The sequence below is a fragment of the Malaclemys terrapin genome, chromosome 1 (assembly GCF_027887155.1).
Source record: "Malaclemys terrapin pileata isolate rMalTer1 chromosome 1, rMalTer1.hap1, whole genome shotgun sequence".
Lineage (NCBI taxonomy): Eukaryota > Metazoa > Chordata > Testudines > Emydidae > Malaclemys > Malaclemys terrapin.
In genome coordinates, this window is record NC_071505.1 from 72017697 (window position 1) to 72036972 (window position 19276).

The following is a 19276-nucleotide window of genomic DNA, read 5'->3' on the forward strand; positions in this document are numbered from 1 at the left end:
CAAAGTAACATCAGACTTTTTATCAACTAAAGATTGACCAAACCGCTAGCATCTAAAAAGAATTGACTGCCTGGAAAAGGAGAACCTTTGGCCCTTACTTTTCAGTGTATAGTGTGGAGGCCATTCTGGATGACTGTTTGACTGCTATTATTTTTGCTGGATGCTGGAACAGGCTGTCTGCTGGCAGACAGGCTCCACTCACTCTTCCCTTGCATTTCACTAGCTGTCTCCATTTTCATTTGTTTGTTATTGTAACTCCTTCCCCGATCAATATAATTTGCAATACTGTACTTTGATTTGTTACCTTTCTGCCCCTTTTGTTATCTCTTGCCTTGAAGATCGCTTGCCTCTATACCTCCCTTCGCACTGCCATCACTCCCTATTGCACTAAACAAACAGTCCTAGAGTCAGAAAGCTCGGGATTTAGATTTTAAACCAAAAACACCACATTTTTGCAGGTTCAATGTTGCTTGGCTAGCACAACAGCTCTTTCCACAACACAAACATCTCACCCAACAGCACTGTCTTTGCCCATCCCATGTCTGAGTTTCCTCCCCTCCTATTGCCCCAAGCTAATGCATCTTCCCACACATGCACCTAACTCCACTGTGAGTCCCCTACCTGTTGTGCAGTCTGACCTTTATTCCAGCTCCTCTCTTGCTGACACACCCTAGAATTCTTTAAGCAACAAAAAAAAGGGATTTTTCGTATGAACACTGCAATACAGTTGAGCAGACTAAAAAGCACTAATTAAGAAAGATAAGAGACTCCATAAATCCACTAGGCATTTTCCCTGACTCTATTATATTTCATTTGATTTCAAAGGCTTCCTTTCACCAGTCTTGCAGCTTACTATTCCAAGCCTGTTACCTTATAGCCGTGCTATTAAGAAAATCCAGCTACTTGTTTAATCTGCACACCTATTGGTTGCGATCTTGGACCTCCAGCACTAGGTAATGTAAACTATAGCCAAAGCTGCCTTTTTTTCCTATGTATTTAAACTATAGCTAAGGCTAATAGAGACAAGTCCTCTAAAACATGCTTGAAGAGTATAATTGTTCTGCGACTGGTAAATTATGTTACAGTGTGGATTTTTAACAACTTTTATTAAAACACTAAAATCTGCAAATTACTTTTCCGTTTTGACATTTAAAAGATTCAGTTATAAACTTCTATTAAGATCTTGTTTTACAGGGATCTGATTTTATAAGTACTGAAAAGGTTATTCTTCAGAACTATGTATTATCTTTTCTTTGTCTTGCAAGTGCCAAGAATGTTTAACAAACCAAGGAATGGAAGATTATTCGAGGAACAAAATAGGATTAACTTTCCTCACCACAATTCTGAATTAGGACATTTTTGCACAGATAAACGCAAAGACAAAAAAAAAACAAAAAACCCCAAAGTACTATTTGTTTTCTATGTCTTAAAACAGTATGTTATTTTAATTCTTGTGTAATTGAGGAGGAAAAATATGTTTTGTTCCAATCTCTTTGGAGAACTTTGTATGGCTTTGTGCCATAGTGCTGGGGGGAGGAATCTCTCTTTAGTGCCAATGCTTAGTAAACTATATCCTGTGTCTCACTGCCTCAGAGCACTCCAGAACAACCAATAGCTCTGTTCCTTGGTATCAGAGCATAGTGTAATTTGCATTAAAAAAAATGAGACAAAAATTCAGAGATTTGGGGTGGTGGGGAGAAAATGACATGTTGCCAGTTTGCATGAATTGAAGTTGATTCATACTGTCTTTTGGGCCCCCATATCAGCACTTGGTTAATGATTCTGCCCTGTACTATGTTGGTTCAACACTCTAGTCATAGCAGGTTACTAAGACAGGGTAAGTGTAAGGTTTAAGAGAAAAAAATAAAATTATTTACCAGTAACCATTCTTCATCTCAGTGGATTACTTTCTCATAGGCTCTGGACATCTCTGTGCTTCCCAATGCGTAACCACGCAGGACTTCTAACAGAGTCAAAATGTTGGGTGTTCAAAGGCACCACGAGGAGCATCTCATAATATTATCATCATTGTGTGCGCTTCTGTCAGTGCCTTAGGCTGCCCGTATTAGACTAAAAGTCCAGTAAAATATACAAAAACATTACAGAACTCTCAAAGCTCAGAGAAAGAAAGAGGGAAGCTGGTAATCCACTGGGATATCCTTTGGCAGATAAAAGAATATATAAATAACTGGATGCATCTCAGGGGAGTTTAGCTCTTGAAGACTAAAAGAAAAAAATCAAGGGATATCTGTAAAATGAAGCATAACAGAAAAATTGCAATGGAAGAAAATTGCCAACTAGACTTTTGTGATGTGGAACTCTCAAGAAAACAGCAACCAAATGAAACTAAAATAAAAATAACTAACAAACAGAATGGAATGGTGTTAAAAAGGTACCAAACAGACCGTCTGGAGAGTAGGAGTACTTTATTAATCTACTGAGTAGGCAGAGCATGGACATCCGCTTCACTGTGCGCCCTACCAGTGTTCTGGAAGCACTGCCATGTACTTGTACCTGGAATGGAACCACCCCACTCATGTTATGTAGGCTGTCATGAAACTTTGTCAGTCACTACCATCTCTGAAATATTAAAGATTTCCAGTATCCATTATACATCCTACAAGGCAACCTACTCTACTGGATTAGGAGACCATTAAAATCAGCTAGGCTACAGGAGAACAGTTTTCTGCAAATTCTTTGCTGCTTCCATTGGTGGAGTAAATTATAGCTACTGTGAACCACCGCTTCAGAATATGGACTCCTGCCGAAGGTGTCTAAAGTAATTTGATCTGTTGTCAGCTCTCTCAGATAAAATATTGATAGTGTTCGAAAGCCTTCTGAAATTGCAGTAGACAGGTTTTAAAATAAAAAAGGATGAGATAGCTAGACAGACTGTTACTGAGAGAGGCAGCTGGCTGCTTTAAAAGGAGTTTGAAGAAAGAGAGCACGTAAAGGCACTCTAACTTTGAAATCTAATGAGTTTATTTAAAAAAAAAAAAAAAAAAAGGAATTCAAAGAGGTTTTAGGTAAGTGCCTTTCTTGAGACCCCTGCTCATTTTTGTGGTTTTACAGTCACAAAAGAAACATGTATACAAAATATTTTTCTCCCGCTGTTGCTGTGCAAAAGAACCACCCAAAACAAAACAGGAGAAACTGATTAACTCAACTGATTTCAGAGCGGAAACAATAAAAACTACTGTACACATAGAGAACTTTTTTTTCCTCTAATCTCTTTCAGTTTTAGTCGTCGTAGGTGTTACTTGTAACAATAACTACTGTAGATAACCATTACAATACATGGAGAAAAATGGCTTACTAGTGGCCAATACTAGGGGTGATCAGAATGTAGTAAAAAATGTTAGGTCATGACACCAGCCAGCATAGTTGCTAATCCTACTTAGTATTTCCTGTCGGACATGGCTATTTGACAAAAGCAAATTCAGTGCAACAATTTAAAATAGCGTAGAGGAGAGAAGTATGTTCGTTCTAAAACCAAAAAGAATCTTTAATGTTGGACACTTAAGAAAAAAAAATATAGTGCCAGGGTGACTTAAATGTAACATGTTTAATATGAAAATCTATAGAATTCTATTGTCTGCCAATAAATAAATGATACGTGAGCAATATTTTAACCAGTTTCCCATAAAAAATCCCTGTCGTGGCATGTAATGCACCCTGTGTACCATCTGTGTGTTTGTTTGCAGAACTGTTTGCTAGTAAACACAATGGATTGGGGAGTATAACTGGGGGTAGAGAGAGATACCTGGGATCTTTTTCATTGAGGAGGCAAGCGGATAGCGTGACTTGTCTCATGAATGGAAGATCATAGGGAAGCCTGGCTGTAATACATTGGAAGGACCTGGGGGTGAGTATTTCTCTATAAGACATGACAGTAACTAGTTAAGTAAGTCTAGGTTCTAGAATATATATTGTTTTTATTTTATATGTAACCATTTGTTTCCAATATTTCTACTTGCTATCACTTGAATCCCTGTCCTTTGTCAAATCTTTTACTTGTTTTCATTATAAACTTATCTAAGTGCTGTGTGCTAAACAGAGCAGTGATCAGAGATGAAGCTGGTAAGCTGGGGTGTATTGTTTCTTGGGGAAGCAGTGACTCTGTGAACACTAAGTGTCCAGTGCAGCAGGGACTCCAGAGGGACCTATCACTAACTTGTAGACATCAGGAGCCTGCATAGACTGAGTGGGGAATACTTGTGGTGCCTGTGGCCAGTGGGATCAGGGAGTTGACTCATGGCTGGCACAGAAAAGGTTTCCTTATGCTAGCGGCAGGTGGGAGGAAGGTGCTTCACCACACTGGGTACCCTTGGGAAGTGTCACAGGACTGCATATATTTAGCCAATACTTTGTTCCTAAAATATAAGCACACAAGAGTACATTACATGTATTCTAATTGGGTGATTTTAAACCTTTTCTTCTCTATTTTAAACTATTACACAAGCACCTACATACAAGAATATGTGATTTAAATTAAATCAAAGTTAAGAAAATAAATTGACAATATAACACTATGTCCCATTTATGTTTTAAAAGATGGGAGAGCTGGTTTTTGTTTTAAACATCTGACATAATGCAACATGGTACATTCTGTAGGCAAAACATTTGTCTTCAGAAGCCCCAGGAATCATTCATCTTTGGCACATTTTATTTTACAGCATGCAGAGAGAGGGGAATCCCAACTCCTCTGCAATTTTCTGACAGAATTTTAACAAGAGACTCCCATCATAACCCAATAGCCACCTCCAGCACATCACTGCAAGGGATAAATAAAATGCTAAATAACCAGGGCCAGTTTTAGACATAGACTACCCAGTCAAAAACACAGTATTACCACCCCGAGCCAGTTTGCAGCCCTTGACAATTGGTTGGAGCTGGAGTGGGGGTGGAGGTATGGATATCGAGGAAGAGTAGTATGATTTGGCATATAGCCCCAATTCCTCTACCTACAACCCAGCCAGGACTGAGAAAGATGATTTTTAAGAAACACAATTCTAAAGAATTCCTTGAAGAAGCAGCTAGGAGCTATTGTCTCTCGGTTTCTTGTAATTATAGTTCAGTCTTGTGCAGGGTAGGGGAAAACTAAAGGCTGAAACCACTATTGTTCAAAGTGGATCCTGGACCGACTAGACAGCAGGAGTGGCTTCAGGTCCTTATTAAACAGGGGCTTCAGCTCCCCATTTTCCCCTCTATTTGATACTGCCAGAGTAATGAAGTGTCACATCATTTTGTACGTATATTTTGCTACAGAATACAGTAAGCAGGAGCAGGCACATAAATAGAGGTGGGAAGAGAATGTCCCTAATAGACAGAATTAAAATCTTTCCTTTCATTTATCCATGGAGAAATTTGAGAATTGTTCAAGTTTATTCAAGAGTCTAAACGCATGAAGACTTGGTAGTTTGTATTCTCCCCTCCTCCCAACCCTTTAAGCATATTTGGTTGACTGCAACCACACCTACACTGCTGCAATCAAATATTAAAATGTTTCTAAAATGCATCATTGTTATTAAGAGCCTTGAGTCAAAAACATGGATTAATTAGTACAGAGAAACGAAAATTTCATTCCAGACTCTTGGTCTACAGAATCCGTCCGAGTTCCAGGGATAAATACTAATGGGTCAATGTCAACATGCCAATAACCATATTGGAGCTTGTTCAGATAGTCTTACGAAACACCCAAAAAAACCCATTTTCTTACAAATCATCATTACATTCCTTATACAAAGCCCACAGTTATAAAGAACGAGCACAACAATCCGGATTTGTTACACATGGTTAAATGGTAGACATTTAGCACAATGTTTGTGCTCATTGTGCGTACTGCAACACCTCACTATCTTCTGGTAATTCATGATTAAGAAAAGGTTGGATTTTTTTTGACTAGCCCACTCGTTTAAGTGATACAAAGAAGCAAATGTGTGTCCTTTAGCTATTTCAAGAAGTGAAGTCAACGTTCAAATAGTGAATTGTAAAAAACTGTTTAAATCGTGTTTTCCTTTTGACAGAAAACATACCCTTAGATGTTAACACTAAGTATGTATAAACTCCAATTAAAAACCCATGGCTGGCTTGGGTTAGTTGATTCAGGCTCCAGTTAAGGGGGTGTTTAATTGTGGTGTAAGACCCTGGGAGCCTAAGCTTGAATGTTTAGACTGAAATTAAACAGCCTCACAGCCTGAGCCAGCAGGCATGGGTATCTAATTGCTGTGTAGACATACCCTAAACATGACCTACATATTGACATGCCATTTCTGTCTGATACATTTTCATCATCTTCTGATTACTAGCAATTTCAGTTCCCTGAACAAAATTTTATACCTCATTAGCTACAGTAGTCTACTTTTTCATTAAAAATATACAACACCACACTAAAAACAAAGTATACTTAGTTTCTTGCTCTCTGTGGTAGATGACTTCAGTTACAGGTTTGCTCTGCAAAGACGCCAGGAGATAAAAGGTGCTGTGTTTAAGGATTTGTGAGGTAGCAATTTTTGACTCAAATATTTGCTTGATTAAGACTTACATTTTTACTGTTGATGGCTTGTAACTGTTTTAGCACTAAACAGTTGACATTAAAGGAATATAAACATTTCTCTGAAGAAAGCCTAAACTATAAATGAAAAAGTGAGAGAATGCATCATGACCTCTTGGAGCAGGTATTAAAGCTGGTCACATACCATTTATGAGAGTGACATAATAAAGAGGAGCAGAACTGGCATGAGAAAAGAAAAATTATCTGTCATTTTGATTCTTTGAAGACATCTTTCAGGACGAGTCTGAGCTTGAGACTGGCAAAATGACCTTAGTTCTCAAGGTTTTTGACCCTCAAAGCCAATGATAGTAGGGCAGAGCATGAGCTGGGTTTTCTAAAGGCTGTTGCACACCAAACCCTGCTGAATATAAAGGACTGCCCTCCAAACATTCCAGTCAGTTTCTTAACTGATCCAGAGGTGAAGATTCCATAAAGAAAAGTTAATTCAAGATGATTGACATGCAATACATTAACAATAAGGTGCAGGAGGGGGGAAAAATATCTAAAAAAATCCTCCCAAGCTCTCTAGAGAGGTGGACATGTGAGTGAGAATCCTGCAAGAGGATACATTTAATTCTGCTTCTCTGTAGGCAAGTAATTTCCCCTTCATAACAGAGACCATCTGTGCAACAGTTTCCCACTCTTGGACAGTAAGAAGTTTGAGTAATGCACAAAAGAACATGAGAGCAAAGCTGCAAGGAGAGTTTGTTTAATTTCTATTAGATATATGTCAAAATATATAAGGTATGATTGATTTACAAGTCTATGCAATGAGAGCACAGTTTGAGAAGAAAACCTTACTGAAAAAATTTTGGTCACCCCAAAACAAAAGACATTCCAAAATTAAACAAAATAAAAAAAAACAACCCTTATTTTTGCAAGGGTGGCAGATTTTGTCCTTCAAAACAAGTTTTGAAGCAGAAAATCTAAAACAGGATTCCCTCGTGGAGGCTGGATTCAAGTGGTTATGCTTTATGAAAGCGTGGCGAGAACCACATAGCTGTTTTACAAATATCTGTGAAGGAAACATCTGCAAGGCAGATCTCCTCTCAGCAGGTAAGCCTCAATGTGGCCTTCTAGTTTTAGGCCAACCAGATCATAACAATGGTCCTCTTGGCAACAGCATTATTTAACAAACTCAATTCAAAATGAACAGCTAGATGGGCTTTCTAAGAGGTTCAGTCCACTTCCAGATTGTGCAGGCATGCCACTATTACCACCAGGTATTTCCTCAGAACATGCAATGGTGACAATAGTCTAAAAGGCAAGTCATTTAACCCTACTACAAATACAAGATACTTTCAGTACTTAGTAATTATCCTTATGTACACAAAATTGTCTGCAAGAGCTAGAATGAGTGGCCAGCTGATCTTCTCTAGAAGAGCTATGATAGCTACCAGGGTAATGACCTACAAAAAAAAAAAAATGGAGGTGGGTGGAGGGAGGGCAGGGGAGATAATTTAATCCCTTTCATCCAGGATGGGCCAGAGCTTTCCATCTTTCACCCAGTGGCACAATGATGTTTACCACTGCAGCTTCCTTTGATATTGAGAAGCATGAGATCATTTTGGAGGGATTAGAGGCAATTTGAAGAAAAACAAAACTTCCTCCAAAGAACTGGATCTTGTAGTCCAGCCCTGAGCCTTGTTCAGTGGAGGAGTCTGTGGTGACCATGGGATATACAGGATAAAAGGTTCCTCTGTCTGAGGCAGACTTGAAGCCCCAGCCTGCTACTGGTAATAGAAGACTATATAAATGCTAAAGGCTTTTGAAAAGTTTGAGTGCTTGCTGAATGAGGACTTTGGATCCCCCTAGACAAGTACCCTGTGGAGGACAGCCATTAAGGACACTAGATCTGAAAGCCTGATTTCCAGACAGAGCTCTTGCCCTGACGGAGGGACCCAAGTGACTAGTCCAAGAGAATGAAGTGCAGCCTTTTTAAAGTGTAAAAAGGTCTGCACCTGCCTCCCAAACAAGTTCTGTGGTTTAAGGCATGTGCTTGAGATTTCTCTAAACCTCGTGGTGGAATCCAGATGCCGTTAGCCAATCAGACCTACAGGGAGATCCACCTTTGAGGCAATGGCAAGAGGCGCAATAAGACCAGAACTTCCTGAACCAGAAATGCCAACTCTTGGGTGCAAGCATCAGTCTCAGTGCAAGAAGTGCTCCAACTCCACAATATCCTCTGTCAATGCAGACCAAAAGAAATGCAATGAAGGTGATAGCTGAGCTTCATGGTTGTCTCAGAAAGGACCAGGTGTGATCAAGCTACATCACTGAACACATGCTAAAGATCAGAACTGCCATCAGCCTCTCTACTTTGAATACTTAAATGCAGAAGGGAAACATCTGGAGACTTCACTATAGGAACCCTGACAGAAACATGTCAGAAAGCAACTGGTCCTCTCTTGGTACTTCCTACTTGGCTAATTGCCAAAACTCAGCACCATTGACTTTAAGTCCTGAATGCATCAAGGAGTCAATGCTTGGCAGTGTCATCATCTTTACTGGTAATAAATGCAGGAACTTCAGGATGTAAAGCCACCCCATTGGGTTTACCTTTGAGAGAGTGGTCCTGACACTGAGACTTAAGCCTTGAGTATTAACCCTTCAAAGCATTCTGGCCAGCTGACTGTTGAATTTACAAGAGATTCCCTGGGATGTCTCAAAGAGAACTCAAAAGATGCTCACTATGTGTCTCCAGCATGTGGTGTGACATCTGCAGAAATATCTGGCATTCAGGCATGTTGTAGGAACACAGAAATTGCTATACTGGATCAGATACGAGGTCCGTCTAGTTCAGTATTCTCTTTCCTACAGAGGTCAATACCAGATGTTTCAGAGAAAGATGTAAAAATACTTATGCAAGCCTTCCATTCCAGAACGCCTTGCATAAGTTGGATTTTGAATAAGTCAGGAACATATCTCCGACAATTACGCAAAAAAAAAAAAAAAAAGGAACTTATTCCGTAAGTCCAGATTTCCGTAAGTTGGGTTTGCATAACCTGGGGTGTGTCTGTAAACAGAGGAGGGTAATTCTGCCCCCCACATAAGATCTCATCCTGATTTCTAACAGCTAGAGATTGTCTTGAATCCTGAAGCCTGAGGTTTAATATCCTTTCCAAAGTTTATAATAATTAGAAGTCTGGACAATCTTGTTATCCATATATAAATGTCCAATCTCTTTTTGAATCTTTCTAAGTTCTTGGCCTCAACCGCTTCCTGTGGCAATGAATTCTACAGTCTAATTACTCACTGTGTGCAAAGTATTTCCTTTTATCAGTTCTAAATTGTGTTGGACTCTGACCAGACAAGACAACAAAAATGGTTGCCAATCAGAGATGTTGTTTTGCCATACAGACGTGCTTTGAAGCTGTTAAATGGTCTTCCTTCTTCCACTGATTCCAAACCTACAAAAGAAAAGTGGATAGTTGTGCTTTGAGGGAAATATTGGACCAAGCAAAGAAATGTACGCCCAATACCAAGATCATATAGATGTTGAATTGCAACATAAAAAAATTTGGCAGCAAAGAAGCAGAGCAGGCATCTATGCACCTTGACTTAAGGTTTCCTAACAAGAACTGGGACACAAAAGATAGACATTGAAGTGGCATGAAAACAGATGCCAAAGCACCAGAAGTGCTCTGAATTACTCAATACAAACACCTAAAATTTGAAACTCTGAATTGTACCTCACTGGAAAGATTAGCTCCAGAGTTAAAAAACAACCAATCAAAAACAACCTTCATCAGTCTCTCATAAAGGTATTAACATATAGGAGTGATACCATCTGTGCAGGTTTATCTTTAAAAAATAATTCCAATAATTAAATACAAACACATACCATGTCTTATTCAAGCAGGTGTTTTTAAACACATTGATTAACATCATCATTGTGGTATTTCTGTAGTAAGTGGATTGTTTGAATCAAAAGATTAAAATCAATATTATAAGCTTCAAAATAATTCATTTAAATCGGTTCCATTTCCCTAATGCTCCGTACTGTTGCACACTGATACACAATAAAAAAAAAGAACAAGTGTATGCACTAGGCTGCCCTTGAGGCCTCTGCGTGTACAAATGTACACACACACACACACACACACACACACACACACTGCAAGCATTCACACATGTGCAAGTCCCAGAGGGACTGAGTGTATTGTGGAGTCAGTGCTTTCAGCACCCTCCAGGAGGAAGCATCTTGTATACATCTTCTAAGACCTTCAGCCAAGCGAAATAACTGGACTTACAGCTCTAGAAGCAGCATTTCCAGATCTCTTTACTGAAGGTAGGACATTATTTCAGTCTATGAAGGTGAAATGGGATACAGGGTAAAAGAAGAACCAAGTAGAAGGCTACAAGTGGAGGTGGAAGGTGGTTCTAAAGTAGAAATTAGATGTAGCCAGACACAAAGAAGGTTGTAGCTGGATCTGAATTTATACTTTGTTTTTAATCTATAGGTCTGAAGTGTAATTTCAGAGTAAAAATAATGAAACTAAGAGCAACTTACATGTGAGAACTTCCCAACTTTGATGATAGGCCACAGTTAGTGTATTTGGTATTAATTTTAGTCATATACTATTATTTCTCTTTGAACACATTCAAGAACAAACTCAGACTTAAAAGCATTTTGTTTTTATTTGGACAAAAGGAACACAGTCTTTATTGGTAGGTTAATAGGGATATCTTACCTGCAAAAGTAAATTTCTCAATACCATTTTTTTTAAACAAATGTTATCATAAGATAGGAAAAAACACAACTAGCCAATGTTCAAAAATAAAAAACATTCAGTTCTTTATAACTAAGTGATGATTCAGCTTTTTAAATACATATAACGGTTATATTTTAAAAATGACTGTACATAAATTTTAAGACTGGATTATGACAAAATTTTAAATGAAAAATGTAGTGGGTATAACAATTTTGCCTCCTTTCCTCCGCCCCCCCCAAAAATATCTCACAACCACAACCCTGAACAACAGTACACCAGAAATCCAAGAATAAAAGCAACAAGACTAAATTAACAGAATAACGTACATCTGTTGCAATATGAGGAGAAAGGCATACATTGAGATACAGAAAAAGTGATTTTAGTAAGTTAACACTTTAAATTCATGACTTGGTACATCAGCTGCATAGTTACATCATTTTTGTCCTGCATACATATTATAAGCAGTTCTACATAAATGCATAACACTAATATAAGTCATGTCTACACATGTATTGACACCAAAATTATTGGCAGGGAATAGACCTATAGTGGTATGGAAGTTTTCTTTTACGGCTTCAAGTTACCTGATCGCTCCCAGTAACCAATTTTTTCATTTTTTACTGTTTGTAGAAATGCTATAATCAAATGTTTAAGTTGGAAAACACATTTTTATGCTTTTCTTCCCATTAGCTGATTATGACTGTGAATTCACTGGGTTCATAGATACTAGTGCAGACGGGTCCACGGGGCTCATCTATTCTGACCTCCTGCATAGCTCAGGCCATAGAACTTCCCTGAAGTAATTTGTTTGAACTGGATCAGACCTTTTAGAAAAAATATCCAGTCTTGATTTAAAAATTGCCAGTGCTGGAGAATCTACCACAGCCAGTGGTAAATTGTTCCAAATAATTAATTACCATCATTGTTAAAATTTTACACCTTATTTCCCATCTGAATGAGTTGGGGGAAATAAACCGTTTGCTCTGGCAGTTCTCCTTCATGACAGAAGGCCATCTTACTTGCTTGTGATGCCAGCTGTCTAGATTATTAATCAATACTGATGAAAATGCATCAATACAACTGACATCTTCACCCAGAGAAGTATGAACTCAAGAAATACTGAGAGGCAAACATGATAGTAATACCTAAATTTAAAAATAAATTTGCATCAATAATTTCCACTAATTCCCAATAATCACCTCTCTACTTCGCTGCTATACCAAATTACTTTGCTTCCAGCTGGAAAAAAGTAGCAAAGACCTTGCTCCAAGACAACAGTTGAAGCCTACATCTCTCTACGTTAGTAGTGCATTTTACAAAGTAATGCGATCGCCAGCCTTCCACACTGACCTCTCTTACAGCAGCAAAATCTGCATGTTGCCAGTACACTAGGCAAGCTGAAATGCCACTTGATGGAGATTAAAATCAGCTTGTTTGAGCTATATAAAATTATTGAATAATGTTAATGCCAATCATTCACTTTAGCTAGTTCTCAGTACAAATAAACAAATTGCTAGGTTATGCTTGATACTTTAGGGCTATCAGTTTATTTCCTGTTTCCAAGCTATATAGTCCAAACAGATAAATTAGTATCAATTACTTCCTCCCTCTGCAAAAAAAAAAAAAAAAAAAATTCAGACTCCATCTAAAGAAAAAATACAATTTATGTTTCTGAATGTATGATCCAAAACCTGGTTATAGAAAGGGAACACTTTTTGGCTTTTAAGATATAAAAAGCCACCCATTTTCAAACATAGGCTGTTTCTCTGGTTAATAAGTACATCAAGTAATGTCAAAGCATAAGGATGACAGCTTAATTCTTTTAAATCAGAATAGCTTTTTTTAATTTTTAAAATATTCATATACCATTAATTTCTTATCTTCAGAAAAAAATCCCCAAAATATTAATGCATACCATTTGTGGTCAGTATCTACATGTGCTATTTTAAATTTCAGGTCTTCAGACATAATATCTGTCTGCTGCACAACAGAACTTGACAGTCATAGTCATAGAAAAACCTCATAATGCATTATCAGGACAATAAATTAATGCATGGCAGCTCATCCATTATGGAATATATCGTGTGCCATTCATTATGAAAATAAGATAAAAGGAGATGTCTGCCCTATTAGTTTTATTAACAGTCTACACCGACATTTGTTAAAATTTCCAAAGGTGACCAAGTTTACATTTTTTTTTTGTTGTTTTTTTTTTTTTTAAGAAATATGTTAAGTCTATGTAGTTTGGTCCCATTTTTAAGAGATGAAAGTACGTAAATCTGTCTCACAAATTTACTTGCACAATTTATATCAGAACATTAGCGAAACCAAACCTCTTGCATGTTAGGTTCACCTTACTACAAAATATCCAGATCAGCCTAGGAAACATACAACCTTCCCAAATGAGGTGGGGTTTCACTTTAAGGCCTATTAAGCTATTGCTCAATTTCAGTGTCCCTGATATTTAACTCACCCCAGTCTACATTAATTCCGAACAATCCAGCAGTAAGTAAGCAGGTAGGAGAAAATAAACAAACTGTAAACGATCAACAAAAAGTCCTTATACTAGAGTAGCTAAAGTAACACCCTCCCAAACTACTTAGATTAAAAACTTGCTGTGTGTTTGAGTTTAAGGATACCCTACTAAGATAAAAAAGTATTGGCTACACAAATATTATCAGTTTAAGTACTGCATCATTTTTCTATAGAACGAGACTACCAAACTTCTGCCAAGAGCCTGATAATACCGTAACTTACCATAAATTTTTGCAGTGACTAAAATACTTTCCACCGGAAATATTTAAGATCTACAGGACTGTTGACTGAAGTGTGGGGGATCTTAATGGTGCAGTTGTGTAAGATCATGCAGGGTATTACATATGTGCATTTATGCAGAGCCACATTAATGCCATGAGCCACTTTCTGTCTAACTCCCACAATTTGTATTATGGGACCACACTTAATGATGGCACTGTAATTGAGTTGAAGCACAGTCATTTTCAAGGATGTTAAAAACTTTACCTCAAAAGCCCCAGGGAAGTCTATTGTAAATACTTCTCCCATACTATTAAAAAATCCCTCTCAAATTAAATATGTCAAAAGGAAAAAACATTGTTTGTGAACTTCAGCCATTATCTTTTACTTAATTCATTAAAAAAAAGTTAATTTATGAAGAGGTAATGAGATATAGAGAAATACTGGTCCATTTGCTTTGTTTTCTTTCATGGGCTGAAAATACATGATTATCTAAGAGACAATATTAAAAGACAAAAGAGCAAACTATCCTGATGCGAAGAAAAGCTCAGAAGAATAAAGGACCAATACGCCTCCATCAGGAGTTCTTTAATGACCTGAAAATCAAAAAGGAAACATACAAAAAGTGGAAACATCGACAGATTGCTAAGGAGGAGTAACAAAAGAATAGCACAAGGATATAGGGACAAAAATCAGAAAGGCTAAGGCACAAAATGACAGTAAGGAGAGTTTCTATAAATACATAAGAAACGAGAAAGATGAAGCAAAGTGTAGGTCCTCTACTTAATGGGGAATGAGAGCTAATAACAGACAACATCAAGAAGGCTGAAGTGTTTAATGGACTATTTTAATGCCTTCAGTCATCACTTAAAAGGTTAATTATGACCAGATACTTAAAACAATATTAACAAAAGTGGGGGAGAAAGGAAGCTAAAATAAGGAAAGAATGGGTTAAAGAATATTTAGAGCCTGAAGGAAATCACGCTAGGTTACTCAGAGAACTAGTCAAAGAAATCTCAGAACCGCTAGCGATTATCTTTAAGGACTCACAGACAACGGGTGAGGTCCCTTAGGGGACAAAGGGGAACAAAAAGGACCTAGGTAATTTTAGGGCAGTCAGCATAACTTCAATACCTGGAAAGATACTGGAACTAATTATTAAGCAATTTCTATGCACACAGAGGATAATAGGGTTATAAGTTATAGCCAGCCTGGATTTGTCAAGAACAAATCATGCCAAACCAAGCTAATACACTTCTTTCACAGGGTTACTGGCCTAATGGATGGGGGCAAGTTGCAGATATGATACATCTTGATTTTAATAAGGCTTTTAAATAACTCATGACATTCTCATAAGCAAACTAAGGAAGTGAGGTCTAGATGAAGTTACCATAAGGTGGGTACATAACGGGTTAAAAAATTACTCCAAGAGTAGTTATCAATCATTTGCTATCCAACTGTGGGGCCATACCTAGTAGGATCTTGTAGAGGTCTGTCCTGGGTCCGGTACTAGTCATTATTTTCATTAATGACTTGGAGAATGGAGTGGAGAGTATGCTTATAAAAAATTTGCAAATGATACCAATTTATGAGGGATTGAAAGCACTTTGGAGGCGAGAATTAGAATTCAAAATGATCTTGACAAATTGGAACATTAGTCTGAAACCAACAGGATTAACTTCAATAAAGACAAGTGTACACTTGGGAAGAAAAAAAATCAAATGAACAACTACAAAAATGGGGAATAACAGGCTAAGTACTTTTGAAAAAGATCTGGGGGTTATAGTGGATCACACATTGACTAAGTCAGTAATATGATGAAGTTGTGAAAAAGGCTAGTACTCTGTGGTGCATTAACAAGAATGTTGTATTTAAGACACAGAAGGTAATTGTCCCACTCTACTCACATGTTGAGGCCTCAGCTGGACTACTGTGTCCAGTTCTGTGCACCATACTTTAAAAAGGAAGTGGAAAAACTGGAAAGGGTCTAGAGGACAGCAACAAAAATGATAAAAGGTTTAGAAAACCTGATCTTTGAGGAAAGGTTAAAAAAGGGGGCACATTTAGTTTTAAGAAAGGAAGCTTGAGGGGTGATCTGATGATAGTCTTCAAATATGTTATGGACTGTTATAACAACGATGGTTATCAACTGTTCTGTGTCCCACTGAAAGTAGAACAAGTAGTAATGGACTTAATCTGCAGCAAGACAAATTTATGTTAGATACAAGGAAAAACTTTCTAACTAAAAAGATAGTTAAGCACTGGAATAGGCTTCCCTAGGAGGTTGTGTAATCCGTCATTGGAGGTTTTAAAGGACAGGTTAGACACACACTTGTCAGGAATAGTCTAACTATACTTGGTCTTGTTACAGCATAGGGGACTGGACGACATGACCTCCTGAGATCACTTCCTGCCCTACATTTTTCTGTGATTCTATGTGAAATATAATTTAGAAATATCCAGTTCATAACTGTTTATATCTGACATTATGGTCTCTGTATGTTCAGAGTAGGACACTAAGCATCTACATTTTCTTGGTATTACATCAAATATAAATTTGGAAGCACACTCTACAAATCCTTAAATTTTGCCTACAGATTAAATGGAGAGGGAAATAGATGCTATTTCAAAGAAAGTTTCAATGTTCGGTTCAGATCTATTAAGCCCACTTACATGGGTGACTATTATATAAAGTTGTTTTTTCCCCACCTCTACATGTTTAAATTTCCAATTTTGTAAAAGTGATCAAATTAAGGACCTATTATTGCTGGACCAAGATATAGATTAGTGCTCACTCATGATCTTCACCCTTGTGCCAATTAAACCCTGCATTAAGGATTTAAGCTCCGAGTAAGACTGTGTGGGCTCACTCCTACTGTGAGCACTAACTTCCAAGCACATTAGAAGGTAAATGTACTGTGTAATACTTCTTAAGCTCTCAATCTCTTCTCTCTCATTGGAATACAAAATAAACAAAGCAAAGTAACCTGTTCAATATTCAGAACGAAACCAAAGCATCTAACATGGAGTGATAATTCCTGGATTTAAAAAATTAAGAATTCTTTAGTCTCATTAAACACAAAGACTGTTTAACTCAAAACAGAAGCTATGGGCAAATCTTTGTAGATGGCCATCATTATGTATTAATGTTATCTTTATATTTTAAGGCAACAAAAACTGTAGATGTTTCAAACTTTGTATTCTGGTATATTCAAGTTATGAGAAGAAGAATGCTCGGAACTTCAGGAAGGTTTTAAAGCTGATTTTGTAACTCAAACACCTTAAATATTTTTTAAAATCAGGGATGAGTCCAAGCATAAGTTTCAGTCTAGCAAGAATTTTTAGGCCAGAATTATTTGTGACTGAAGACAGTGGTTTATATATCATGAAATGTCATCTTGCACTAAAAAACAATGCTAGCATATTGCCCCAAGTGGCTAAAATTAACTGCATATGCAAGCTTTAATTTTCATACGCATTAGCGGCAATTAAGATTCAATGTTTTTATAGTATGTTGCATACTTCATGTTTTTCAAAGGCCTAAATAATTTATGAAACTTCCCTTTCATACATTATAACTAACAAGCTTTATCACAGCTTTAAAAACCCTTAAAACTCATTTATTATGAGCACTAAATATTTAAAATAGGTAGATTTAAATATAATTATGTTTTAATACTTTTGCAAAATGAAAGCTCCAGGCTTTGTTTATATTCTCAATACACAAAACAAACTTACTGTAGGATAGTAAATTTGCATTTCACTGCTAAAGCACAAGCATTATGATATACTATAGTGCACAACAGACATGTTACAAAAAAATTTAATGTTGGTAACTACAGCTGATTTATTGAATTTTAATAAAAACTTATTTTTCCCCAAGACAACTGCTATACAGAAGAAAATCGCTACTCAAACATGGTCTGTCTTTCAGATATAGTAAAAAACTCACAACATACAAGATTTGTATTTTAGAACAAGTAATCAATCTGCAAAATGTTACACATCAATAAGGCACCTATACTTTACAGCGGTCGAAACAAAATGAAAATATTTCCCAAAATATATATATTTTGGATCTGTGTAAACAAAGCTTATTTTTATTGCTTCCTTTCGTTCAAGAAAAAAATATACACCCAACAAAGACCAAAAGTGATCCTGGCGCTCTGATTTTTAAACTACTATAACCAGATTATATGTAGTAAGAAGACAAAACCCAATACAACAACCATGAATTTAGTGTTTTTGAAAGATATCAATTGTTAATTATTCTTGATGTGAAAGGTAAGGTTAAAAATACCCACAAAAGTTGATGCCATTTTACTGAATGAAAAAGAATGTATTATGAAAATAAACATCCATCTGGTTTCCTAATAATAAATATAAAGACTTGGTTATTTTAACATACTGCAACACAGGAAGTATTACTGTAATGTTGACTTTATCAATCAGTAGTTTTTAAATCTCTCTCTCCTCATTGAGGTTTGAATCTTCTACCTTGTCAGCTGTCCAACAACTTTTAAGAGGGTCTTATTTTCCTGCTTTAATTGCTCATTTTCATCCTCTATATCATCTAGGTCCTTTGGGGAAAAAAATAAAAACATTTGTCAGGATGCAAAAGATCAGTACATGAAACCAAGAGATTATAGGGCAAAGACAGAGGAAGAGTTAGTTTCACAGCATCTATATTTAAAAGGGCTAATGAAGCAAAGCAAAAGTGGCTAAAAATTCACATATTTCCAATGCTACTGTCATGACAAAACATTCATTTCACATTCCCAGGTGACAAGCTTCTTTTCAAAATAAATATATAATCAAAAACTGACTGTGTCAGGAAATTAATAATAAGAAGCCACTTGGCACGTGCCCGTGTTACTTCATATTTGCAAAATACAGGGACTTTCGCGCACCACAGTGCACTAGTAGCCTACTGACATACACACACACAGTTTATTAGCATAGGACAGCATATTAAATTTTACATATTTTTTTAAAATACAAGTTTGTTGTCAGAGGCTTATGAAAAGTAAGTTAGCACACTTTCAATTCTCATTTTCTATTTGAAAAAATAGTTGAAAAGCCGTATCTTGCCCTTGTCAGAGTTCTGATTATAGCTAGATGGCTTGAAAATTAGAAGTCCAATTTATTTTTTTCAACAGAAGGCGAGGGTAAGGGGACCAGAGAACAGCAGGGTTGATAAAAAAAAAAGGGGCATCCTATTTCTCTGCTTCCGTCTTTCCTTCCCTCTTCACCC

General features: G+C 36.9%; 1 protein-coding gene and 1 long non-coding RNA gene across 4 annotated transcripts in view; one reads left to right on the forward strand and one right to left on the reverse strand.

Annotated features, from left to right (window-relative positions):
* Positions 1-832: 832 nt before the first annotated feature.
* LOC128836672 (uncharacterized) overlaps positions 833-19276 on the forward strand; it is a 65423-nt gene continuing 46979 nt past the window's right edge. For both annotated transcript variants that reach the window (XR_008444823.1, XR_008444822.1), the window contains exon 1: positions 833-953. This is a non-coding gene — a long non-coding RNA (uncharacterized LOC128836672). The remainder of the gene's footprint in view (positions 954-19276) is intronic.
* Positions 11176-19276, reverse strand: part of PAWR (pro-apoptotic WT1 regulator) — a 146830-nt gene continuing 138729 nt past the window's right edge. For both annotated transcript variants that reach the window (XM_054027147.1, XM_054027140.1), the window contains exon 7: positions 11176-18602. In XM_054027147.1, the coding sequence (XP_053883122.1) occupies positions 18516-18602 (87 nt within the window). In that variant the 3' untranslated portion in view covers positions 11176-18515. The remainder of the gene's footprint in view (positions 18603-19276) is intronic.